Genomic DNA, 12,344 nt, shown 5'->3' on the forward strand with positions numbered 1-12,344 from the left:
GAGAGGAGCCTCAGCGTCCCCAGTGACTGGCCTGGGGAACAGAACTATCATCTGTTAAGTCACTCTATTTAAAACATTTTTTATTACATTTACTCGTGTGTGTGTGTGTGTGTGTGTGTGTGTGTGTGTGTGTGTGCGCGCATGTGTGTGCCACAGCACGCATCCGATGATTACAGAAGAACTTGCAGGAGTCAGTTCCCCTTTCTACCTGTGGGTCTCAGGAATCAAATTCAGTTCCTCAGAATTGGCAGCCAGTGCTCTCGCCCGCTGGGCCGTCTCACCCAGCCGCGAGGCCATCCTACTTTGGAACAGGTCGGGGATATCACGGGGTGGTGTCTGGATGTGCCGTTTCCTCATTTAGGAGATGGTTTGGATTAACGTTGTTCTCATTTCTTAAGAAACCCATTCTGGGAGTGAGGAGGTCAGACCTAGGGAGGGGCTCCACAGAGGGAACTCTAACTTCAGAAGAGTTCATCTCAACATCCCCCAGCTCCGGTCTCTAGTCAGAACTAGAAAGAGCGTCTCGCTAGATGACAAGGGTCGCGGAGCCTCAAAGCAGGCTCTACTCCTCAGTCTCCGTGTGAGCCCGGCCAAGTCAGTGCGGTGTGCCTCCGATCCCTCGTCTTCAAAAAGTTCAGAAGATGAAAGAGAATGTTCAGGCGTTTATTGCGCCCGAGTCTTCGCCAGGCGCGTAATAAACAGGCAAGAAGTCCCTGCTGCTATTCTTTTTTATCTCACTGTTGAGTAGCAACATTCCTCAAGGCTCTTAGCATCCAACCTCTCCGATTTCCTCTGTTGCTTATGTCCTTGGTTCTTGTAAGTGGACTTCCAACAGGGATGGGCTACGATGGGGCACGTGGCCAGTGCCCACAGACCCACACAGTGTTTGCTGTTATTTTAACTGGCCGACCCCCACCCCCACCCCCGCTCCCCCCCCCCACACCCCTTTAAAAGCCTGAATAGCCAGTCTGAACTACTGAAGATAATCCCTTCCTCTGTCTGCATCCAAAACAAGTTAGATACTGCACCAAGGACGTCCTGGCCACCGTGGGGCTTAGCATCTCCTGATGCCCGTCATGGGCAAACTGACTTGCAATTCGCTGCCTAAATTTTCTTGGATTTTTTTTCTTTTTTAGTAAGAAATTGGCAGCGGTTCTAAGGTGAATTCTAAGATTAGTCCGAGGAGATGTGGACTTCTCTGCCCTAAACTGAGTCAAAGTGCCAAAAATGACAGCCCTCTGTCTTGGTCTGTCACCCTTTTCATGCCATGCCTAAAATGGAAAAAAAAAAAAAAAAATCCCGGGCCCGAAGGCTGAAAGCAAACCCGCCCTCCCGCACATGCCTGTTAGCGCCGTCAGCCAGCGCCGTTTAAATGTGAAGATCTGAAAAAGTTTTATCCTTTGGTCGGTAGCCTGGTATAATGAAAGTTGCTATAGTAACAGAGAGCCCTGTTCTCTGGCCCAGAGAGTATATTCAGCAGGAGAAAAGCAAATCAATGTTGGAACCATTATACTTGCTTAAAGCCTGGAAAGGTGACCGTACCCAGCTGCACAGGCACATTGGCAAATGATTGCCACCGCGCTGGAGGAGGAGCGGGGCATGCCGTGCCGCCGTCAGTGAGGCTCTTTGTTCCCAAGGGGCTCGGGCTTGCCTCTGGAAACTGACATCCTGTCAGTGGCAGCCAGGCTCTTCGGCCAGTATGTGGTACCTGCCTCAATGCAGCAAGCATTGCTCTGTCCTGAAGTGGACAGTGAGGGCAAGGTGGGACTAGTCCCTGCCTGCATGCAACTTATGTGCCTCCCAGCCGTGCAGAAAGGCTGACTGGAGACTTGCTGGGTCAGGGAGGGCTTCCCTCAGGCCATGTCCCTGAGGACGAGACCTCTGAGATACACGTGGCAGATCCACGGGTGAAAAGAGGGGGCGCGTCGGTGTTTCCTGCAGTGTGTACTGCGTGGACAGAGTCCCCCAGCATGTTCAGAACCTGGAAGAAATCGGTTTGGCCGGAGCACTGTGTGAAGGCAGGAAAAGACGGCTGAGCATAGGTAGGCCTAGCAAGGATTTAGAAAGTGTGAATGAAAAGGGGGGTGTCCGATGTGTGTATCTTTCAAAGGTCGCTTGGACTGTTACAGGGAATGTGGATTGTGGAGCATATGGGGGTGACATTTATGTCAAATCACGGCAAGCAAGAGGTCCTGGTGTCCTCAAATGGAACGGGGACTGTGTGAGAGGAAAAAAATGGATTAAGATGGATAATGGGTGCTACATTGGTGGAGCCAACTGATGGTTGGACAATCGACGTGTCAAGGGGTGCTCTTGGACCTTTGTCCTGAGAGTCCTGGTGGGGTTCGGAGGTGGCTCCACCCTGTCTCAGTTTGTTCCTGCCAACAGATGCCAGTGTTGCGTCTCACCGTATGTCCTGCATAAATGTACGGAAATGGATGTGGCCGGGAAATGATAGTATGTGACTCAAATCTCAGATCCCAGCACTTGGGAAGGTTGAGGCAGGAGGATTAGAAGTTTACGGCCAGGTTGGGCTACTTCCCAGGAGACCTTGTCACCCAAAACAAAAACAAACAAAAAACCCAAACAAACCAAAGTAGATCACCATAGCGCTCACTTGTGGTGCTTTATGGTTGCATACACATGTATACAACTACCCAGGGCAGGGCAGAGTCTTGGGATTCCTGCCTTGTAGCTTGGTCCCTCACCATCAGTTTGGAGATCTGAAGCTGCCCAGGCACCAGGGGTTCTGAGCTGGGGCTTCCGGCACATCTGGGCATGGGATTCCTGCCGGCCTCTGATCCTTGCTCTCCTCTCGCCCGCCCCCGCAGGAAGCCTTGGAATCTTGCCAGACGCGCATCTCCAAGCTGGAGCTGCATCAACAGGAGCAGCAGACCCTGCAGACGGATGCCGTGAACGCCAAGGTGCTGCTGGGGAAATGCATCAACGTGGTCCTGGCCTTCATGACCGTCATCCTGGTGTGCGTGTCCACCCTGGCCAAGTTCGTCTCGCCCATGATGAAGAGTCGCTTCCACATTCTGGGCACCTTCTTTGTGGTGACTCTCCTTGCAATATTTTGTAAAAACTGGGACCATATCCTGTGTGCCATAGAAAGGACAATCATCCCAAGATGAGCCCGCTGCTTCCTGCCTTCACGTTCTCTCAAGTTTTTTTTTTTTGTTTTTTTTTTTTTATTTTGGAGAAAACTCTGTGCATACGACCAAATTCCTGAATGAACGGCTGTGCCAAAGATGGCGAGAAGGACTGAAGCTGTGTGGTGTAAATAATTAGAATCTCTTGACCCAGTAGCAGTTGCCAACACGGTCCCTGTACGCGGTTAACGTGAACCTGGCCCAGAGTTCCCCCCACATTGCTCACCGCCTTAATCAGAGCAGATCTCCAGCCCACCTGGCGAGCTCGGCATGGTAAAGCCCTGTTCGTGGAGCGCTTGGCGTAAAGGGTGACCCAGAGGGAAGGGGCCTCCCTCTATTTCCCATGAATCTCTGTCACATTGAGCTTCATGATTGCTAACAGCTGTGTTCTCTCTGAGGCGACCCCCCCACACACACACAAACAGCAGGGAGATGGCAGGGTTCAGGGGAGTGAGCAAAACACAAGACTTGGCGGCGTTGAGCTCTTGTGGGGGTGGTCTGTGGCAGCTCAGTCAGTCTCTCTGTGATCTATCCCACTTGCCCGCCCCCCCCCCCCCGGGTGACCCTGTGTCCTGTTATGTACCCGGTGTTCACATTGGGTCGACTGTGTTATGTCCTTGTAACATGGAAATGTTATAGCTGCTTCTCCGGCAAAAGTCTGCCTAACTGGTAGCGCTGCACTTTATACCCAGTAGACACTAGGGTTTACTAACAGGCTCTCCTTATGCCCAGGGAAGCGCACACACCTGAGCTCATCCTACCTGGTGAGCAGTGGCCTGCCCTCGGAGCACGGAGCCAGGCTTTTATCACACTGTAGCTCTGATAACTCGGGGTGCTGCGAGCATCCCTGGGGAGGCTTCTGCTCTGGCAATTGTCAACTGTGATAAATCCCCTTAGAGAATGGGATGCACTTTTACGTGATTCACTTTACTCTCAGGTCGGCGGAGATCAGATTGCAAAGCTTGTTCAGGAAACGCAAACAAATGATGCTCCTGTTGCTAGGTTTTATTTCTCTCAAAGACAGCAAAATCAAACTTCATAAAGCTCCATGTGCGCCGAGGCAGGACACGGGAGGCCGAAGAGGGATTGGACGTTTGGTCTAATCGGATGGATGGTGGCTAGGTTAGTGGGAGCCTTATACCCAGATGAGATCAGGAGGGTCCACTTAGGGACGTGAAGGGCAGCAAGAATAAGATGAATTGAGTCCAGCGCCGAAGCTAAGTTGCCGTCGTCCATCTTGTAGGCACGCAGTAAGACAAGTCCTGAGGGAGGTCACAGAACGCATGCACCTGCCAGTGAGCAGAACACAACAGGCAAGCGCCGCTGTGTTCCCTGGGTGCCGTTCACCAATGAAGCTGGTTTTCTGTGTCCACCACAGAGAAGGTTGTGTTGGATGCTGCCCGCCAGTCTCTGGTCGCACCACGCCTGCTGAAGGTGTAAAGCTGCTGTTAAATGTTTACTATCTTCCAGAAGATACTCTCAAAGATCTAAGTACCATCACCTGCAGATGGGATAGGGGTAAAGGGGAGTAGCAATTTAGTGCAAGTCCAGCTTCTGTGAGCGGGACTCATACAACTCCAGCCTCTGCCCCCCGACTCCCAACTTTTAAATCAATAACTCAGCAATGTTAGTAAATTCACAATGTATTGAACCATTACCCTAAACAGTTCCAGCGTCAAGCTTGTTAAAAATAAAAAAAAAAGCCGGGCGGTGGTGGCGCACGCCTTTAATCCCAGCACTCGGGAGGCAGAGCCAGGCGGATCTCTGTGAGTTCGAGGCCAGCCTGGACTACCAAGTGAGTTCCAGGAAAGGCGCAAAGCTACACAGAGAAACCCTGTCTCGAAAAACCAAAAAAAAAAAAAAAAAATAAAATAAAAATAAAAATAAAAATAAAAAAAAAATACACACGAAATGCAGAGTACTTTGAAATCAGGGATGGGGGTGTCTATCCATGATTGTGTCCCCACACGGGACAGATGGAGGTTTCTTGTCAAGCAGGGAGGAAGAGAGAACCATGATCTTCCTTTAGTCTTATATTTTAATGGCCTGCTCTCTTACCTGGAGGAGATATCAGACTCCATCTGCCTACACCTTGAAGCAAGCTGGTCTCCCATTCCCATTTATGACTATTTCCACATGGCACTTAGAACATGCCAGGGCCGGGGTTGGCTGTGAATGCTGCTGGTAGTTTACAGAATGGGTATGAATACAACTTTAGAGGCTCAGTTAGGGCTCCAGGAGAACCCAGGAAGAGCAGGCCTATTCTCATGCCAGCACCCCCACCCCCACCCCCGCACAGCCTAGCAAGACTGTTCTTGATGGACACTTCTCAGACCTGTGATCCTGGTTTCTTCTCCCTGGTGACATAGTACCTGGACGGTGGTGGCGCAGGCCTTTAATCCCAGCACTCGAGAGGCAGAGGCAGGCGGATCTCTGAGAGTTCGAGGCCAGCCTGGTCTACAGAGCGAGACCCAGGAAAGGCGCAAAGCTACACAGAGAAACCCTGTCTCGAAAACACCCCCCCCCCAAAAAAAAAAGAAGTTAGAGCACATGCCACACCCTTCAGTCTGAGCTTTGGACAGAATCTGTTAGAAACTGACACCGTCCTGAACTAATGGGGGCGGGGGGCGGCACCCAAATCACAAATTCTGTCTAAACAACTCGCATTTCCATCAACTCCCATTAGATGTCAAGTCCCTTCTTTACCTGGGTTTGCGCAGCCCATTGGGGCATCCTTGCATCAGTCTTGTGGAAGGTTCATGAAGCTTTTTATTTTTTAAGAAGATTGCGTAGTTCAAGGAGACTTTGATTCTACAGTTCATTATTCTCTTAAGGGCTATAACTCCCCCCCCCCCCCCCCCCCCCCCCGCTTTTGCTCTCTGGCACACGCAGCGTACACACTGAAGAAATGAATTGTATAAATGCACAACTAGAGACAGTGACACAACTGTGACACACCTTGGATTGGCACTGATGCACACTTGGGTCGGCCAGTCTTGTTTTGCACTTTACATTGGCAGTAAACATCTCATGCATTTCTCCTGGTGAAAACTAGTGGTCGGTGAGTAGGCAAATACCTACTCATTCGGGGACACTGGTGAGGGATTCTAGATGCTGGACTCTGGAGCTTTGGTGACATGATCATCATCAATCACCAGAAGAGTGTTTATTGAAGACAGAACAGAACTTTAAAATAAAAGAGTAGCAAATATTAAACATGTTCTCTCTGTGGGTTTTGAATTTTTTCAGCTTATATTTTGTATATGATTAAACTGGAATAATCCCACCCCGCCCCCCTCCACTTCCAAAAAAAGCAACCACTCACAATGCAATGGTAATTGAACGAACTTTCACTGATTTTGGGACTCCCCACCCCAAGTTCCTGGCTTGTGGCCTTGTGGTTTTCAGGGTTCTTGGCCTTCATTCACGTTAACACCCTGTCCCTCTTGTTTTATTGAAGTATGGCCCTCTGTGTGGACTTACTGCCCTGCCTCTTCTCCAGCAGCAGGCTTAATTATAGGTTGGACTGTGGTAAGGAAGCTGATTTCCCCCAAGCAACTAATTACTTTGGTTCTTTTGGGTTGAATTTTAAATGCCAAAATTATTTTTGTGTTGAATGGGAATGTATAGTGGGTTTTTTGTTGTTGTTTTGGTGTTGAATCCAGATTGTCTGAGGTTTGGAAAAAAAAAAAAACACACGTATGCTTATTGATAAGGATGTGTGTGTGTGGTTAAACAACCTATTTTGCATGTTTCCTTAATTTTGACCTTGGGCCAGGGAATGAATACGGGCTTATTTAGAGAGGTGGTTCAAAATTAGCAGGTAACTTTTAACAGGTCTAAAAAGACAAATCACAGAAAATAATTTGATTGGCCTATTTGTATAAAAAATAAAGAGCTTTTAAAAATGTGTCCTTAACAGGAACTGGGTAACTCGTTAGAAATAAAGCAAAAAAATTCAATTTTCTGCCATGGATTCAACTCTCCGCTTAAAGAGGCCAGAAGTGATATAACACCTTGAGTTTCTGAGGGTGGTTTACATGTTGCCCTTCTCATATATTTAAAGCATGTCTACTGTGTTTGTCCTAAAAGAAACATTTCAACTAAACGTGCTCTGTGTTTCAGACGCTCTGGGTCAGTAGCAGCAACTCTGACTATAATGTCAGGAATGCTGATTGTAACCTCTGTTGCAGAATTCCCATCTTGTGGGACACTACATAGTTTTGTATCTACCTAAAATTGTAATTTCTCTGTAGATCTTCCTCATGGTGGTGTCACCAATGAATTCAAAGCAGGTGCCATTCTTTTTTAAACACTTGATGTTTGCTTTGGTGTTGAATAAAAGAACTAGATTTCTTAAATTTTCACACGTGTCAGAGCCCATCTCTGTAATGTGTGTGTGAGAGCACATGTGCACATGCATGTGTGTGTAAAACAGACTTTTTAAAGCAGCTTTAGATTTAGAGCCAAGCTGAGAAAAAAATGTATAAAGATTTCTCTTGAATATCCTGCCCCCACATACACACCCTTGCTCCCAGGTATCAACATTCCCCACAAAGTGGTACCTTTTGTTTTTAATGTGTATGAATGAGTGTTTTGCCTGTATATATATATATGTATACCATATGTGTGTCTGGTGCACACAGAGGTCAAAAAAGCATGTCTGATTCCCTGAAACTGGAATTACAGATGGTTGTAAGCTACCATGTGGGTGCTGGGAATCAAACCCAGGTCCTCCTCTGTAAGAACAACAAGTGCTCTAAACCACTGGACCAACCCTCCAGACCTCAGAGTGGTACCTTTGTTAACAGCTGATGAACCAGCATTGTTACATTATTATCGCCCAGAGTCTTTCAGATTAGGGATATTCTTGGTTTCAGTCTATGACTTTAGACAAATACATAAGGAAATGCATTAATTGTAGCATTATACAGAATGGTTTCACTCCTCAAAACATCATGTGTCTTACCTATTTATCTATCCTCTGTGGTCAACTTTAAAACTAGTTTTCATGTCTTCTGTTGAAAGTTGGTGTCTCAGTTAGGGTTTCTGTTGCTGCAACTAAACACCATGACCAAAGAGCAAGTTGGGGAGGAAAGGGTTTATTTGGCTTGCATTTCAGCATTGCTGTTCACACAGAAGGAAGTCAGGACAGGAACTCAAACAGGGCAGGATCGCAGAGGCCGTGGAGGGGAGCTGCTTACTGGCTTGCTCAGCCTGCTGTCTTATTGAATCCAGGACCAACACCCCAGGGATGGTACCACTTATGGGCTGGTGCCATCATTGATCACTAAATGAAAAAATGCCTTACAGCTAGATCTCATGGAGGCATTTCCTCAACTGAGGATCCTTCCTCTCTGATGAATAGCTTGTGTCAAGTTGACACACAAAACCAGCCAGTGCAGTTGGTGATGTATGATGTGTGGCCTGTTTCTTGAACCCAAGGGGAGGGGTGGTTATTCAGTCAGTAACTGGAATACTAGGAAATACATCTTAGTGTTGTGGAGAGAGGAAGTGATGGTTGGGGAAGCCAAGTCCACCCGAACTGGAGCAAGGAGGGCGTGAATGATGTGGTTGATGCCAACTGAGGTGTGCACACTGTCAGGAAGGCCAAGAGTGAGCAGATCCCTCTACCTTAAGCAGTCTGCTCTGAAGGTTTCTTGTGGCATGGGGCTTGAGTGTTCGCAAGGCATTGCTTTGAGAGTACATGATCTCAGCTGGACCAGTGATGTGGGTTTCATTACCCCCATCCTATGCATGACTAGAACTCGGTCATAGACACTTCTCCCAAGGTCATGACCTGGAAGTGTAGGATTTAGGATGTTGCCTTGACCTCTCCACCACCCTGACCTTTTAGCTCCCTGTTTGCAGGCAATTTTCTCCATTGGTTGCCCATCCTGAATCCTGTACAAACAAAATCACTAGACTTCCCAGGTGATGTTAAAGCTTTGAAAGATGAGTCCATTCTCTGTCCCGGATAATACTGTGTCTCTGGAAATCATAGAGACACAACCATTATTTTGGGACTGTTGCAACTTGATGTCTAAAGATATAAATGGAGGGAATATATATAAATATATATTATATAAATAGTAGGAAATAGAAGAGAATGCTATAAAGATGGGGTGTGTGTGTGGCCCAACATATTCTTAGTCTACATTTCCTAGAAAAAAAAATAAGTGGGGGGAAAGTTTTAGTCATCAATTTCTAGCTAATAATGAACAGGCTAAAGACTAAAGCACTATTTTCTGGTTTTAACATGTCCAGGTTTCACATTTCTGTGGCTTCGATAAAATACTTCCAATGAAAAGCAATGTAGGGAAGAGAAGCGTTTGTTTTAGCCCACAATTCCAGATTCCAGTCTGTCATTGTGGGGAAGTCAAGGCAGGAACTTGAACTGGTCCCATCCCGTCCACAGTCAAGAGCAAAGAACAGCGAATGCATGCATGCATGCATGCTTATCTGTAGCAAGCTTTCTTGTCGGACAGTCTTTGGATCGCCAGTCCCCAAATAAGGACACAGAGACTTCTTATTCATTATGAAAGCTTGGCCTTTAGCTTAGGATTGTTCCCAGCTAGCTCTTATAACTCAGATTAACTTGCTTCTATGTATCTATGTTCTGCCACGTGGCTTTCACCTTTCCTCAGGAGGGCACGTCCAACTTGGTCCAAGTCTGCTGTCGAACTCCACACACCTAGATTCCTCCTCCTCTTCCTCTCTCTCCCTGGAAATCCCACCTATCCTCTCCTGCCCAGCTATTTGTTGTTGTTTGTTTTCACTCTTTTCTGGGGGGGGGGGGGCGCTACCCAGCTCCCAAATAAGTCACACACGGGGGCTTATTCTTAATTATCAATGCCCGGCCTTAGCTTGGCTTGTTTCTTGCCAGCTGTCCTTAATTTATTCCGTTTACCTTTTGCCTCTGGGCTTTTCCCATTCTCTTATTCTGTAAATCTTCCTCTTCCTCTATGGCTTGCTGTGTAGCTGGGTGGCTGGTCCCTGGAGTCCTCCTTCTCTGGCTCCTAGGTCTTAGATCTCTCCTCCCAGTTTTCTCCTTCTATATATTCTCTCTGCCTGTCCCGCCTATCCTGTCTCCTGCCTTGCTATTGGCCAGTTCTTTATTAAACCACCATGTGTTTTAGACAGGCACAGTAACACAGCTTCACGGAGTTCAACAAATGCAATATAAACAAAAGTAACACACCTTAAGATATTCTACTACCTCTATTGGCCATTCAGCTCTTTATTTTATTTTATTTTTTTTATTTTATTTTATTTATTTATTTATTTATTTTGGTTTTTCGAGACAGGGTTTCTCTGTGTAGCTTTGCGCCTTTCCTGGAACTCACTTGGTAGCCCAGGCTGGCCTCGAACTCACAGAGATCCGCCTGCCTCTGCCTCCCAAGTGCTGGGATTAAAGGCGTGCGCCACCACCGCCCGGCCATTCAGCTCTTTATTACACCAATCACAACAATACAGCTTCACACAGTGTACAGATTTCCCAAAAGACCCATCGGCTTCCCTACTTGGGCCCAGCCCAGTCTCTGCACTCTTAAGCAGTTCAGAAGCCCTTGCCTCGGGAACAGTGAGACCACGAAGAGCTGAGGCTTCCATCAGTTAACTTTACACAATATCTACAGGCATGCTCGCAAGCCAGCCCAGTGTAGACAAGCCCTCATTGAGACTCTCTTCCCAGGTGAGTCTCGCTTGTATCAAGCTGACAATAAAAACCATCCATCACACACATGCCCTCAGATGTAAAAGGAACACTGCCTTGAGCATCTAAGAATGCCCGCCGTCCCGTGTGGTGAAGTAATGGAGTCTAACAGCATTGTGTACAGCCTCTGGGTTTACCATTATAGGTGGCAGAGTATCTGCAACCCTCTCCCCGTCCAGTTACTTTACATGTAACTGTAATGTAGGCAGAAGATTGTGGGATGCACCAGGACTGTGGCAATACCAAATAGATACGGTATAGATTAGAGTTTCTTACTTTTTACACTAGCAATTCCTGTTTGTCCGAAAACTTGTTCTGTGACACCCCCCCTCCAGGTATATATGCATATAAGCTAGATATACAAACCCAACACTGACTGATAATAAATCAGGTATATATGTATATAAGCTAGATATACAAACCCAAAATTGACTGATAATAAATCATAGTTTTTATTTTATCCTCTCTCTCTCTCTCTCTCTCTCTCTCTCTCTCTCTCTCTCTCTCTCTCTCTCTCTGTGTGTGTGTGTGTGTGTGTGTGTGTGTGTGTGTGTGTGTGTGTGTGTTCTATGCACTTGTATGCAAAGGGTGCATGCTCACGCAGAGGCCAGAGATTAGCTTTGGGCATCTTCCTCCACTGCTCTTCACCCTATTCTTTGGAACATGAGCTGAATCTTGAGCTCACTGATTGGCTAGGTTGCCTGGCCAGTGAGCTCCAGGGATCCATCCATCTCTGCCACTGCCACACCTACCCCTCCCCCACTGCTGGGGTTACAGGCGACCATTGCCACACCCAGTTTTTACATGGGTACTGGGATTTGAACTCAGGTCCACACTTGTACAACAAGCACTTTACTCACAAAGCCACCTTCCCAACCCCCCCCCCAAAATTATTTTAAAACAATTTTTATATACATTTAATTTCACCACTTACTAAAGACTAAGGCAAATTTGCATACTAATGAGATGAATGCGCTTATTTTTACAGGAAGATAAAATCTTGGCTGAGTCCTTGATATGGCAGGATGTAGAGCATCTTCAGCGCTTTTCAGAGTTGATCGATATTTTGATTCCATAATCGCCAATGCTGGGACAACATGGTAGAAGTATATTTAAGGCCACTTGAGAAATTGTTGGAAATTCTGTCCTCATCTCAAGCCAAGATTCATTTAATGATGTTTTATGAGACGATATAATCAGCAACTCAAAACACGGTTTCTGAAACCAAACATTCCATCACCATACAACCCAAAGGCAGGCTCACTTGATCCACGTTGAGGAACGACAGAGGGGAAAGACAGTGGTTGTTTTCATAATGGAAGCATTGTGCTTCTGTAGAAGAAAACTGTGTGTACCGTGTACACACTGCCCTACCCAACACACAAAATACCGTGAATCTGAACAGGGGTGTTTCTGGCAGTGGAAGACACAGTGAAAAGTGGGGGGGTTGAGTGTTCCCCTGAGCTGCAGCATGGGAG

The 12,344-nt window shown here is 47.0% G+C and overlaps 1 protein-coding gene across 5 annotated transcripts in view; it reads left to right on the top strand.

Annotated features, from left to right (window-relative positions):
* The window catches only part of Tmcc3 (transmembrane and coiled-coil domain family 3), a 156,581-nt gene extending 153,388 nt beyond the window's left edge, over positions 1 to 3,193 (top strand). For all 5 annotated transcript variants that reach the window (XM_052753162.1, XM_052753161.1, XM_052753163.1 and 2 more), the window contains exon 4: positions 2,832 to 3,193. In XM_052753162.1, coding sequence (XP_052609122.1) covers positions 2,832 to 3,134 — 303 coding nt within the window. In that variant the 3' untranslated portion in view covers positions 3,135 to 3,193. The remainder of the gene's footprint in view (positions 1 to 2,831) is intronic.
* The last annotated feature ends 9,151 nt before the right edge of the window (positions 3,194 to 12,344 follow it).

This window comes from Peromyscus californicus, unplaced genomic scaffold (genome assembly GCF_007827085.1).
Source record: "Peromyscus californicus insignis strain IS unplaced genomic scaffold, ASM782708v3 Scaffold_24__1_contigs__length_46423439, whole genome shotgun sequence".
Taxonomy (NCBI): domain Eukaryota; kingdom Metazoa; phylum Chordata; class Mammalia; order Rodentia; family Cricetidae; genus Peromyscus; species Peromyscus californicus.